Source organism: Quercus suber, unplaced genomic scaffold, assembly GCF_002906115.3.
Source record: "Quercus suber isolate HL8 unplaced genomic scaffold, Cork oak 2.0 scaffold_425, whole genome shotgun sequence".
NCBI classification, from domain to species: domain Eukaryota; kingdom Viridiplantae; phylum Streptophyta; class Magnoliopsida; order Fagales; family Fagaceae; genus Quercus; species Quercus suber.
In genome coordinates this window covers 143,908-157,997 of record NW_027069876.1, presented here as the reverse complement: position 1 = coordinate 157,997, position 14,090 = coordinate 143,908, and the positions used below count along the sequence as shown (strand labels likewise).

The 14,090-nt window shown below is 33.7% G+C and overlaps 1 protein-coding gene across 1 annotated transcript; it reads right to left on the bottom strand.

The window, feature by feature from the left end:
- Positions 1-8,730: 8,730 nt before the first annotated feature.
- On the bottom strand, positions 8,731-13,094 carry LOC112026291 (putative disease resistance protein RGA4). The gene is made up of 4 exons (XM_065761654.1): positions 9,373-13,094; positions 9,158-9,277; positions 8,909-8,986; positions 8,731-8,745 (listed from the first exon to the last, which is right to left on the bottom strand). The coding sequence occupies exons 1-2, from the start codon at positions 12,935-12,937 to the stop codon at positions 9,189-9,191; spliced, it is 3,654 nt and encodes a 1,217-aa protein (XP_065617726.1). The 5' UTR covers positions 12,938-13,094; the 3' UTR covers positions 8,731-8,745; positions 8,909-8,986; positions 9,158-9,188.
- Between the last annotated feature and the right edge of the window lie 996 nt (positions 13,095-14,090).

Sequence of the window (14,090 nt, the reverse complement as noted above, 5' to 3'; positions counted from 1 at the left end):
AAGAAAAATGAAGAAGATGAAACGAAGAAAGAGAAACAAGCTGGAGAAGGAGAGGAGAGAAATAAAAATGATTAAAAATTGTGTAGATATGGAAAAAAAAAAAAACAAAACAAAAAAACAAAAAAACAAAAAACAAAAAACCTGGCTTGTAGTGGGTCGGCGGGTGGGAAAACTAAAGTCAATTGGTCCATAATTATTAATTAGTGAAGTATATATGTTCAGCAAAACAACTTGCCACTCCGATGATTTGGAAATATTACATACTGTACAGGTTCCCAGTTTTTTTTTTCAAATTCAATTTTGCAAGTGACCACTTCCAATTAAAATAGTCTTTATAATGAAAAGACTAGGTTATGATATAAGCAACTTGTTTAAGTACTACTCCTATATACGACCTCCAAGAGTAGTATAAAGTATAAACTCGTTCAAAGTTCTGCAGGATCTCTATTGTCAAGGTTCTGCAGCTGGCAATGAGTTCTGATCGGATAAAGAATTAGATTTTCTTTGTTTCAATGATCCTTTCTCCAATATTTAAAGAACTAAAATTAGCAGGCAAAAAAAATAAAAAAAGAGAGAGCTGCTCGACTGTTCTTATCGGTGGGTGAAAGAATAAATAAATAATACATTTCTTATGGCAGATGCAAATAATTTACATAATCATATCAAGGGCCTTAAAAAAATGTGAAAGTCAATAAGAAGGAAGGGGAGGAAAAAAGAATCAATTAGAGAACATGATGAGGAAAGAAAATGCTCCAATATTCAGCACCAGAATTTTACTTTGGAATCTTGATGATAAATTGTGTTTTATGGGAAAAACTTTGGTCCAATTCATTTAGGTGTTATAGCTAATTAAGTTTGATTGTGCGTTTGTATTTCATTGATAAATTAACAAAATTCTTTCAAAAGTTTAAGCTATTCGAAAATAGTGAATTTAACCACTTTATTATAACTTCAAATCTCCCCTCACTTTTGACTTAACCATTATTTCAACACTCTCCCTTAATGTGGTACCCAAGAAGTGAGATTTTCAACATTTTAAATTCTCCTAAAAATTTAAATAATTAGAAAATAATAAATTTAATCACTTAACTTATAGTTGATTGGCATACTTATTTAACTAAAATTTAACCAAATTCTTTCCAGAAAATGATGTAAACATATCAAATGCGACAATTTACCATTTGAAACTGATTTCAACTTTTGAGAATAAATATTGTAACATGCACCAACTTGAACTTGAATTTGAGCCCACAGACGACTTTTTTTATTTATTTTTTATTCCCTGTCCTTTGAAATGAAAGGTGCTTCCAGAGAATAAACTATTTGAGACATAGTTTTGGTTGGCATTGCTTCCTCGAAGTATTACTTGGTTCAGGAACTTCTTCTAGGAGATTTCCACAATTTCTTAACAAGATTAATTTTTAATTAGAACATATATTTACCTAGAAAAATAGGAATTTCATTCCAATAGAATTCTTTTTGTCTATGATGGTCAGAAAGAAATTTTTATCCAACACATTGGGTTTCCAACCATAGTTTCTTGAGGGAGTTGAATTTATCTATCACAGACACTCTAGGAGTTATTCTTTGAATAAGTTTCCGTTGCATATGTTGTAACTTATTGATCAAACATGCTCTTTTTGTCATTACTTTATTAATTTATAAAAATTGTGATTTTTGTATATATATAAAAAAAAAAATAAAAAATAAAAAACTAATTAAGAGGCCCCTCGGTCATCAATAAATTCAACTAGTAATTGATACTTGATACTATACTATGCTGAACACCATGTCTATTTTTGTCATTTAAGTTTTTAGAATAACATCAATAAATCAAGTTTAGATTAAAAAAAAAAAAAAACAAAACTTAGGTATAATACCTTAGATGTTGTTCTTTAGGTTATCATTTTAAGATTTAGTCATGTGGACTTAACAAAAAAAATACAATTTCATCCCATGAAAAAAAAATCCACATGGCAAAATCTAAAAAAAACCACATGGTAAAATCTTAAAAGGGAACCTAAAAAATAACACCTAAGTACTGTACTTAAGTCTTGTTAAAAAAAAAAAAAAAATACTCCAATTGGATTCATTATTATTTTTTAGCGAAAATTAGATCCATAATTCGTCATGTTTGGAAAATGAAATAGCTATTTAGTCCAGAAATGCTTAATAATTTTTTCTTGAAAATGACAAAATGCATATTTTGTTCATTTAGGGGGAAAAAAACAAAAAGTTCATCACCAACCCTATTGGAAACAGAAACACTAGGAGATTCTAGGACTAGGAGTATAAATTGATCTACTTTATACTTCACCAATTATAACTTATCGTATGTTTGAATTTTATCAATTTTAAACTTTTATTATTTTACAATAAAAGAAAAAATTATAAGTGGCAAACTGTGATTGATGGAGTATAAAATGGAACATAAAAAACAAGACACAAAATGTTTATTACTTTTGGAAACTATTACACAATTAATAAAACCTATAATGCAGCACTAATTTTTAGTACATAATTCCATAAATGGTTTATTGATTTCAAGATGCATTTGCTAACATTTACAACCCGTATTATAGTCATGGTCAATTAATCCAACAGTGATTGCTCCTTCAGTTCACTTAGTCATGATATATGCAACTTGTTATATATATATATAGGTCTTGGGCTCTGTTCAACGGCCCAATACAAGAAATGGGCTGAATCTATTGAGGCATTATGCATATTTTGACAAAAAAACCTATTGAAATTGATCTGCATTCGGTGTTTCTACTTAGCATCATTTTCAAGTGCAACTGTGACGTGAAGGCCCATTTATAAAACCTAGTTAATCACTCAAGCTGCCATAAGGCCCATGATAATACTAAAACCACTCCAGATAGCCATTCATCCTAGGGCCTCAGAACTTAAAGCCCATAATTGCAAAGGGCAAAAGTTACAATTGAATGCTCATGGTCTAGTTTACAATTGAGCGTGCTTAAAAAATGGAAAACCAACCAGAGAAAAAGAAAAATCAGGATTGCAGTTAGTAATATTATATTGTAGTCATAATAATGTTTTTTGCTAGCTTTTGGATCAAAATCAGGTGGAATAACCATTGAGTGGTTTAAGATATTAATATGTGGAATTTTTTTAATTTCTAACATCTTATTCTAATGGCTCAAGATGTGATTAAAGAGAGTATGTTATGACTATACTTTTAACATTACTTTTCAAACATCTATCGTCTATGAAAGACATCAATCATATTGGCATTCTTGATCATGCTCAAATGATAAGCAATCAAAACAATAGTTTGTGTACATTCATGTCCAATGCCTCTTGTGCTATTCTCTCAAAACCAGCATCAGATGCACTTTCAGCGGCATTTAAAAGTTAAAATCCATCAGTGTTTAGAAATTTCTCTTGTCATGGAAGTTGTTTGCTTCTGTCCACAAGACAAATAAGTCTTGTGCCTCACCACCCATGGAGTCCACTCAGCCGCAAATTTCAAATTTCCAAAATATATTAACAACTTAGATGATTATCAAGATGAAAGGATCATCTAAAGTACGGTCATGGACTAGAAGTTAGAACCTCAAGCAATGTATCAGTAAAAGACCAGCATAGGCAAGTTCAGGTGCAGCTATTATTTCTTCAATTCTTGCACCACCTTTCCATATGCAATATTATATTTGATGGAGGATGAAAAGAACAAGTGTTCTTGGTTGACAAGACCAAATTTTCCCTACTCCATTTAATCTGAAAATTTTTGAGATTAATATTATTCATAAGAACTTTGCCCACCTGAAGATCATTGTATCACTTTGAAGAACTAATAACTGCTGACTTCCCACGCTTTTTCTTTGTCCAACAAAAGCTCAAGTTTTGCCATCTGGAATATAGAAATAGAATCAATTAAATATATTTTCTCATTTAATAAAGTTAAATGATTGAAATAGACATAATTAATTTCTGTATCTAAATTTATGTGATCTAATATCTTTCCTATTGCGTCATAAGCATTGATGTTTGATCTAGCAGAAAATGAACTTGTGTGGGAAGCCGCAAGGCCTAGAGACCAAAACTAAACCATCCATGTGGTAAGAAAAAAAGGCATAATAATTACACATATACATTCATATGTTGTGGTTGCACACATCTTCATTAAGGAACTTAAGCTACTAAAGTATCTAATACTTTGCTATTGCTGCGTATATAACTTTGGAACCAACTCTGTTTGGAGAAAAGGCATAATCAGATACAATAAAAATCAGCAATACTTGAAACAAAAAACAATAATGAAGTTGTTCAATTATAATTGATAAATTTATAGAGGACTGAGTTTAAAATGATATGAATGAACATGTGGAAGTATTAGGAATTTTAGATCCTTATAGTCTTAGTTGCTATGTCTAGGATTTGAGCAGTCACATGGATTCATGTAATGTATGAACCTTGCCCATTAATGCCTGGCATTTTACTGATAAGTGAGAGAAAGAGATGTACAAAATGTTTTGTTGACTAAAATAAAATGAACTCATCATTACAAGTGAGTATTCACTGTAGTTTATTGTTCCACTGATAAAGAATTTAAGACTTTTTAATTTCAATTTTTTTTTCTTTTTTTTTTTTCCTCCTACATTTTTTTTGTAACCAAATGGAGCTTAAATTTAAATAATCAATCACTAAAATTGTTGACGCTAACTTGAAATGTCAAAATTATGTGTTAATCCAATCTAAATGATTACCCAAATACCTCATTAGGGGGCACCTCTTCCAACTTTGCCTCTTTTCTTAGTATTCTCAATGAGGCTCAAAAGTCAAGCCAAAAATACATCACCTCCTTAGAACATTGAAAAGAAAGAATAGCACTGACATTTTTTTTTTTTACAGAACAAACAAGATTGCTATATATCCTTATACGAAGGATCTAGGTTAATGATTGACATACATACCTATAGAAGTCAAAGTGGCAGTAAATTCTGAATCTGGTTCTCATTAATTTAGTTCCACTGTCAAATAAAAGGGTGCAGGTTTATGCCACATCTTTCTTGTTTGACTCTACCATCTTAGCACTCTTTAAAGAAGTGAGGTTATCATAATCAAGCATATTGTAGAATCCCCCCTGATTTCCCCAACCATCTCCTGAATTGCTACTTGTCTATACATTTCCCTCTGATAATCAAAGAAACAAGCGAATAAACTTGAAAACAGCTCAAAACTTTCAAATAAACAAACTGAATTTATATCCATGAACACAACCACTCGTAGTACCCAACTAGACCACAGTAATGTCCATATAGGTCAATATGATCTAAATTTGATAGTTATAAAATCCTAACATGGTAAAGCAAGATTTGTATTGAATACTTAGGAGAATGAGGTTGGAATTATAGTGCAGGAATCTTGTGGTCTATTACAAATAAAACTTACTTATTCTTTTATTTAACATGTGATGATGCAACCATTTGTAGAATAAAAAAAAAAGTAAAATAAGATATGAAACATACAGGTAACAGTGCTGGAGATGTCAGAGCTTCAATAGCTAATAATTTGAAAAACACCACAACAATTAAAAAGAGATATTTGCCACCACCATTGTCATTAACTGCTTTACAAACTAACATTGAACTTTGTTTCAGATTGGATAAGCCAACAAAAGATAAACAAAAACCAGGATTTAAACACAACAAAAATCCGAGATAGGCAATAAGTATAGATTACCCCCAATAAGAGAAAGATCATGCAGCAAAGATCATTTTGTAATCCAAATAATAAGTAGTCAGGTATTAATTCAGCCAGCATACTTTCCTTATCATGCATGAAGAAACCAAATTCAGGATGAATAATTATCATATGAAAGTAAAGAAATGTAATTTCAATGTATTGCAGAGTTTCAAGGCAACAAATTGAGAAATTCAGCATATGAAATCAGACAAGTTTAAAATACTCAAAACGTCAGAATGCTTGTAAAGAATAATAAAAAGAAAGCATAAAATTGAGATTTCATTCTTGTGTTTTATCCATGACAAATAACACTAGAATATATGTGTTTATGAAGGATCTCGGTTAATGATTGACATATGTACTAAATGAAGTCAAAGATGCAACAAATTCTGAAACTTGTTCTCATAAATACAGTTCCACTATCAAATATAAGAGAACATACTTATGCCAACTCTTTCCTGTTTGCCTCTGCCATTGTAGCAATAAGTGGGATAGCCACTGACACTCATTCTTTTTAAGAAGGAAGGCTATCATATCCAAGCACGTTGTAGCCATTTTGGATTTCAGAGTTTAAGCTCCTCTTTTCGAATATGAATTCAGTAGGATGCTTATCAATTTTGGCTTAATAGAAAAAAATTTAAGTTAGGATTTTATAATCATTGTCTTCCCAAAGTTTCTCACTGACCAGGGGCATAAAATGAATACCATCCCTGAAATATATCATTTCTAGAAAAAAATCTAAGCTGTGTTTTGATGGAAACTATTCTATCAAATAAAAGTTACTGACAGTAAATTTCATACACTTAAATATGCATAATCATTAATTAAACCATTAAGTTATTAAAATCTTTGGGCTCACCTCTCTCTCCATCTGCTCGATCTGTTTGGAACAGTTTGAGGTCGGTAGTGAGGCTAGAGAGATGCCATGTAAGCATAAGTTTCATTCTGCGTGTATCCAAAATTGGCTCCGCGTTCGCAGATCGTGTCCTCTTTGCTGATTCGCTATGCCTCTAGAGGAAGAAGAAAGACACGATGTGGACCATCAACAAGAAGGAAGAGGTATCCATCAACAAGATCAACCCATCTGGGTCCGCGTAGACCGGTCCATTTTAATTTGTCCTATACTTGTTGTTCGTCTCGGTCCGTATCGGGTTAAGTTTTTAATTCGGCTCAAATCGTTTTCGTTGGTTTGATTCGGGTTTGAATTTGGGCTCGGATGTTGATTCAGTTACGGATATGGATTGGATTCGGATTCGGATACGGTTACGGATATGGATATTGATTAAGTTTGATGACTCGTCAACGATCTACAACTACAAGACATTGAGTTCTGAAGACATGAATAGAAACTGGTTATTTAAAAGAAAGATTCGTAGTTTGTACACAGCTGTTCATGAAATTATCAACCCAAAAAAAAAAAAATCAAATGTTTTATTTAAAATTTCAAATTAGTAAATATAAAATGAAAAGGAAAAAAAATTGTTCAATCTCTCCCTTGCCATTTTTTTTTTAAGAATTTTTTTTGTTAAATTATAAATTACACCCTCTAATTTTGTCCAAAAAATAAAATTCTTAATTTTTTTTGTGAAATGCGCACATGTAAAAGTTATAAGATTGAAATTGATGTAGCCAAAAAAATCGTATCTCTGGTTCGTCCAGAAGGGTCGTCCAGAGAGTCGCGGTTTGTCAAACATCAGACCATTAGACGGTCTCCAATTCGTCCAGGTACCACCTCCTTGGAATATTGGACAACTGATCAGATCCAGGGAATGATGTCAAGAGAGTCGTCCATGCACAAGTTGCATGGACGACCACACGACACGACAAAGAGTCGTCCATGCGTAAATCGCATGGACGACCACACGGATAATCGGCGAACCTTGTAGCGGTTCATCAATCCGCGTTCATCGCCACGAATCCCTCTATTACATGTAACTACCCATGACGGTTATGACTTTTCGTAGCCGTTGAGGAAGTTATGTCCGAATTCCGAGATACTGGGGGAAGTTACCAAACTAGTAACCGCCCAAGGGTACCCTATATAAGGCCCGGTCTTCACCACGCAAAGGTATGAAAAAATTTCTTGGAATTATTCGCGGTCAAAGAAGCAGAACTCCATTAAAGTAAAAAACTAACTTCATCATCGGAGGGTGTTTGGCCGGCTCACACCGGTCACCCTTTGACTGCTTTCTTTTTTTTTTAGGCCTCCGCCAGTGCTGTGGTCCACCGAAGCCGAAGTGTTCAACCAGTTGGTCCCATACATCATCAGAAATGAATAAATTAAAAGTACTAAATTAAATTTGAAGTAAAGTTAAAGGGCGTAATTTGTATTAACTTCTTTTTCTTCTTTTTATTTTATTTTAGTTTTGTGCTTTTCTAATTTTCTCATTCAAGACATAAATGGCATCAAATTTTACTATTTTAAGTATTAAATAGCTTTAATTTAAAGGGGAAAAAAATTACCAAATGAAGTGTGGGTTTAAACTTCAATAACATTCCTGTTACAATATTGCTTCAAAGATTTATAATTTGATAATGATATAATTTTTTATTTACTTTTTGAATAATACAATTTGATAGGTTCATGTGACTTAAAGCATATGTTGATGGTTTTACTAACCATTATGTAGTGGATTGAAGGAATTTTCCAACAAAATAGTTTGGAGGTATTTTTATTTTCAAACAATATATATATATATATATATAATAACTTGAGCAAGTTTAGACTATTTCACCATCTACTCCAAGGAGTGAAACCCATTGTCAAGTACATGGTGGCTTTGACCGGTGATCGTAAGATGGGAAATCATAAAAACAAAGGTGCAGAGTGCACTTATTTCAACAACTTGTTGCACAAAAGTTGCTGAATCTAAACGCATCTAGAAACATAGTAAACAAACAATACTTTTTGGCACCACGGTTCTATGCCCATTTGGCCATGTATGAGTAAGATTATGTGCAGGGCCGGAACTACCTAAAAGCCCGCCCCCCACCCCCCAAAAAAAAAACTTTTCGAGTTAAATCCAACGCAAGCTAAGCAAGACAAAAAAAAAAAAAAAAAGATAGGAAAGAAACATTAGTGATTCAGTATGAGACTCATACCTGCACAAGCCAAAAAAAAAAACATAAAACAATATTTTTTATTCAATTGTAGAAAAAAAAATGGTGGAGCTTATAATTGAAGCATAAAAAATACCTGCATAAGCTAATTCTTCTACCAGATATACTTCTCCCCACAAATATTATCTCCTTATCAGCAATTGATGATCCTCACCTGACAAGATGAGAAGAAAAACACCCAAAATACATCACCAAATCAACTTGGTTTGAGATACAAAAAGAAACAGAGGAAAGAATTTCATATTCTTCCTCCTAATATGTGAAGAAAGCATGCATGTGAGGAATGAAAATTCTATTGGCAAAGATAAATAAAACAAGAAACCACCTCTAGATAATTATAATTATTCACCACTGAGCTATTGACTAGTTGAACCACTGCAACGCCCAAAAATTTTGGTAAAGCCCCGAGTTTTAAGTTCATATTCCTCATTTGCTTCAGTTTGTTCTGCATAATGAAATTAAATAGCCAGGAAAAAATTAGATATACAATTAAAGATGGTGAAGAAGAATAATTTTGTTTTGCATAATGAAATTCAATACCTGGATCTTCTTCTTTTGGTGGAGCTAAATCTCCTTCCAATTTTTCAATGCGAGCAAGCCAAGCCTGGCTCTTGCAACTTTCTACTAAGATGGGACATCTCAGAATATCCAGTCTCTTCAAAGACGTTAGGGCAGGCAATGATGTCAAACTGGGGCAATCCCAAATATGGAGGGATTGAAGAGAAGTTAGGGCAGGCAATGAAGTGAAATTGGGGCAACGAGAAATATCGAGAGATTGAAGAGACGTTAGGGCAGACAATGATGTGAAATTGAAATTGGGGCAACCAGAAATATGGAGAGATTGAAGAGACGTTAGGGCAGGCAATGATGTGAAATTGGGGCAACCAGAAATACGGAGTGATGGAAGAGACGTTAGGGCAGGCAATGAAGTGAAATTGGGGCAAATAGAAATACTGAGGTATTGCAGAGATATGATTTCGCAGATCCACTCCGGCAATGTCGTCAAACTCGAACAATTCCAAATATTGAAATATCGCAGAGAGGTGGCCTGTTGAAGCCCCATCGGAAGAGAGGCCAATTTTGGATGATCAGATAATGTTAGATACTGAAGCTTCCTCAGCCCTTGCCATTCCAATTCCATCCCATCCCCATTATAATTATATAACCTAAATTCCTCAAGTGCAGTCAGATGTTGTATAGATTGAAGGACATGACCATCACTGCCTTCTATCATAATAATATCCAAAGATTTTAATTTGGAGAGAGGGGTGAATGAGGCGGCAAGTGTTGAAGAAGAATAAGAAGGAGCAGAAGAGGTTGACTCTGCTACTGCTGCTGCTGTTGGGTTTTCCTGAGATCCCGTACTTATCATTCCCATCGATATTGTTCGCTCCAATGGCCTCAAATTAGAGTAACGCAGATATAGTCTTTCAAGATAAGGAAATAAAGGCATGGAAGATAGTTTAGGGCAACCAGAAATGTCTAGATTGGAAAGACGAGAAAATGAAAGCAGAGAATGATTCTTTGCTGTTATCGTCGATATTTCACCGTAATTATCGGCGTCATCTTCGTCCTCCTCGATAGAGTCGCTCCTCCTCTTCCACCATTCCTTTAGATTAGGACAATCCCTAATTTCGAGGGATTCTAGGGGTAGAAGTTTAAAACTCTCTGATACCAGAGATACGTACTCAAGAGAAGGAGCATCTGCCAAATGGAGTGTTTTGAGAGAAGGAAATTGATGCAATGGTAGCACATCTTGGCTATTCTTCATTGAAACTAACTTAAGGCTTACAAGATTTTTGAGTAAAGAAAGCCAGCTTGGATATTTCACTCCCCTGTAGCCTTTTAATTCCAAACTTTTCAGATTTTGGTTTGGTTCCAAAGCTTCGACTGACATCTCATCGTACTCAATATCCCCTTCTCTTTCTATCCACTCTAACGCCAAGCCTTCAAGGTGTTGTTTTTCTTTCAAACATGCCTTATATTCTAATTCACCATCTTTCTTGTGTCTCAGATTTTTAATCCTTAGATTTTTTCTCAGCTGGTTTAATCCGTGAAGTTCCTTCAACTCACTACCACTCCTAGAGTCCGTACTCAACACATACTCAGCTAGTGATTGGAGATTAGTCAATTGCCCAAGTCCACATGGCATATGAGTCAATCCATAGCATTTTTCAATGATAAGATGCCTAAGATTGACTAATCTAGAAATATTTCTTGGCAATTCTATAAGTTCACCACAGTAATAGAGATTTAGTATCTCCAAATTTTGCAACATTGTAATTGAATTAGGAAGCATCTTTATGTAATTATATGAAAGATCAAGGTGCCTTAAATGCTTCAACTTTCCAATAGAATGTGGAACACTCCTAATGCCAGTATTGTTCAAATCTAACAAGCGCAAGAATTTAAAACTTGAAACAAATGCATCACAAGTTGACTCGTTCCATACCATTTCATTTGATTTCCAAGTTTGACATGGCAAAAGAAATGTTCTTATCCTACTTGCTTTAAACAACGAGGTTGGAATTTGCTTTGATGAGTCTAAATCAAAACCAAATGACACGTGATAGGTTTTTTCTTCAATGTTTTTCCCATTTATTTCAAAAGTGGTGCTCTCTAGTCCCGCTACTAATATCGCAAGATCATGCATGAGATCATGTATTTTGAATATAGATCTTGTGTCTTCTTGAAAGAATGATCTCCCAAGTAATTCCATAAAATAGTCATGACCAACATCTTCTAAGCATTGGTCTTGACATGATAGTCTAATGAACCCTTGTGCCATCCATAGCTTAACCAATCTCTCTTTTTCAATCTCGTAATCCTTTGGAAATAAACTACAATAAGCAAAACATTGTTTCAAATGTGATGGGAGATGATCATAACTCAACCTAAGTATTGGTTGGATATTAGTTTCATTTACCTTTGAAAATTCATTATTTTTGAAGGACAACCATTCTTCTTCAGAGTTTTTAGAGTACAATAGGCTTCCTATAGTCTTTATGGCAAGTGGAACTCCTTTGCACTTACTAATGATTTCCATTCCAATTTCCTTAAATTTTGGTTTTTTTGGTTCTTGTCCTTTTTTAAATGCCTTTTGCTTAAATAAAGACCAGGAGTTCTCATCATTTAAACCCGTTAAACGGTGTGTTTCAATAGTTTTTGAACTCTCTGCAACCTTTTCCTCACGTGTAGTCACCAATATTCTACTGCCACTTGCACCACCCAGTAAAATTTCTTTTAGCCTATCCCATTTTTCTAAATCATCATTCCACACATCGTCTAATACGAGTAAGAATCTCTTTCCATCAATTTCTTTTTGAAGATCATTTATTGATGCATTCCTTTCAAGGTTTTCTAGTTTCTGACCTTTTGAATATTCTAGGATTTTCTTAACAATTATATTTACATCAAAATCATCCGAGACACACACCCAAAATTTTCTCTCAAATTCTTTTTCGATTTCTCCATCATTGAATACTAATTGAGCTAATGTGGTTTTGCCTAGCCCCCCGATTCCAACTATTGAATAAACTGAAACATTTTCTTCAATATTGGAATCCAATAAACGTTCTAAGATCTCTTTCTTATCAAGCTCCCTTCCAATAACAGTTTCAGCACGTACAAAATAATCAGTCTCCCTAATTGGATTTGTGACTTGTGTCTCCCTAGGACGTTCCTCTAGGTGGAACTTCCTATCCGCTGCAATAGCATCTAGACTCTTCCTAATTGCCTTAATCTTATGACCCATCTTAAGACCATATGCAAGTTGGTTCGATTTGGAAAAGAAGATGCGTACCTCTTTCGCCTTCTTATTCCTAGTCATCACTTCCCGTCGTAAAACTTCAGTGGAAAAGTCATCCAGCAAGTCGTCGGCTTCAAAAAGTGCATCTTTCAGCTTTCCCAGCCAATTCTTGATGGTGTGATTCTGCGCCTGTTGCTCCTCTGCATCCAGAATCACAGCTTCAATTGTCGAAACCGTGTTCGTGAGCATTTCAAGCTCACCCTCGACACCCCATAGCAGGACAATCTCTTGGAGAGCAAGCTTTCCCAATTGGCCAATGATTCCCTCAGCAACTTTGATGAGAGCTCCTTCCGCCATTGCACGCTAGTAGTAGTAGGTGAATGAATGCCAAACAGTTACAGTGAAATCAGTTAAAAGGTAGGCAAAATGAGAACAATTGCTAGAGAGGAGAATGGCTTAGGCAGCTTGGCCAATTTATGCAGAACCCTGCTTAATTTATTAGCAAGTTGCGAGTACCGTTGTTATCATATAATATTAAACATCACTTTGGGCATAATGGTAAGATTCAATTCAGCACATGGGCTTTCTTTGCTAGCTCTCACTAATTCAATTCATTATGTATTATTTCAAATTACTTTTGGGATAATGCATATTATAATAGTCTTGAAAACAAAGGTGCAGCGTGCACCTGTTACACATTCTACGACAAATTGCTGAATGTGTAACAATATTTTTTGGCTCAACGGTAAGAAGATGCCCATTTGGCCATGTATGTATGACTAATGTTAAAAAACTTAACGCATAACATGGGTCTTTGTCAGTGGCTCTCGTTTTAGTTCAATGTATTTGTATTAGTTTAAATTATTTTTGGGTTAATGATCCTTTAAATAGTCTTACTTAGTCTGCGATTTCATACTTGGTGACTTTGAATGGTGATTGGAATTTGTGAAAATAAGAAAATGTAGATGCACTTGGTCATTATTCCGTGACAAATTATAAATAGAAAGGTTTTGATAATATATATATATATATAGCAAAATATCTACATTTTATTATGATCAAAGATTTATTCTTAATTCCTTATCATTTTATCATTTATTCTTAATTCTATATTTTTTTAGTCTATATTCATTTCTCAAAAAAAAAAAAAATAGTCTACATTAATTATTCTTAATTCCTTATCATTTTTTTTTTGAGAATCAAAAAGGGTGGCTCATGTGTGATATCATAGCCAACCACACCCCACAGACACATAATGGTGCCCGCGTAATTCCTTATCATTTTAATGAAGAAAGATTTCTTTTTTGGGTATGATTCTCTCTCTCTCGGAAAAAATCTCCATCAAAATTGATAACTAAGCTGTTATGAAATAATTATTAATTTTTAATGTGGACATAATAATTAATTTAATGAATAACTAAAACATAAATAGAATAAATTCATAAGTAGCACTATGAAATTAAAAATAACTAAAGGTAGTTGCAACCTGCAAGCGTATTATTACTATATA

Excerpts from the sequence above, each read along its gene's own strand:
- LOC112026291 (XM_065761654.1), bottom strand. The coding sequence starts at position 12,937 with ATGGCGGAAGGAGCTCTCATCAAAGTTGCTGAGGGAATCATTGGCCAA. Across the intron at positions 9,278-9,372 it reads ACCAAAAGAAGAAGATCCAG|AACAAACTGAAGCAAATGAG; the intron begins GTATTGAATTTC and ends TTCATTATGCAG.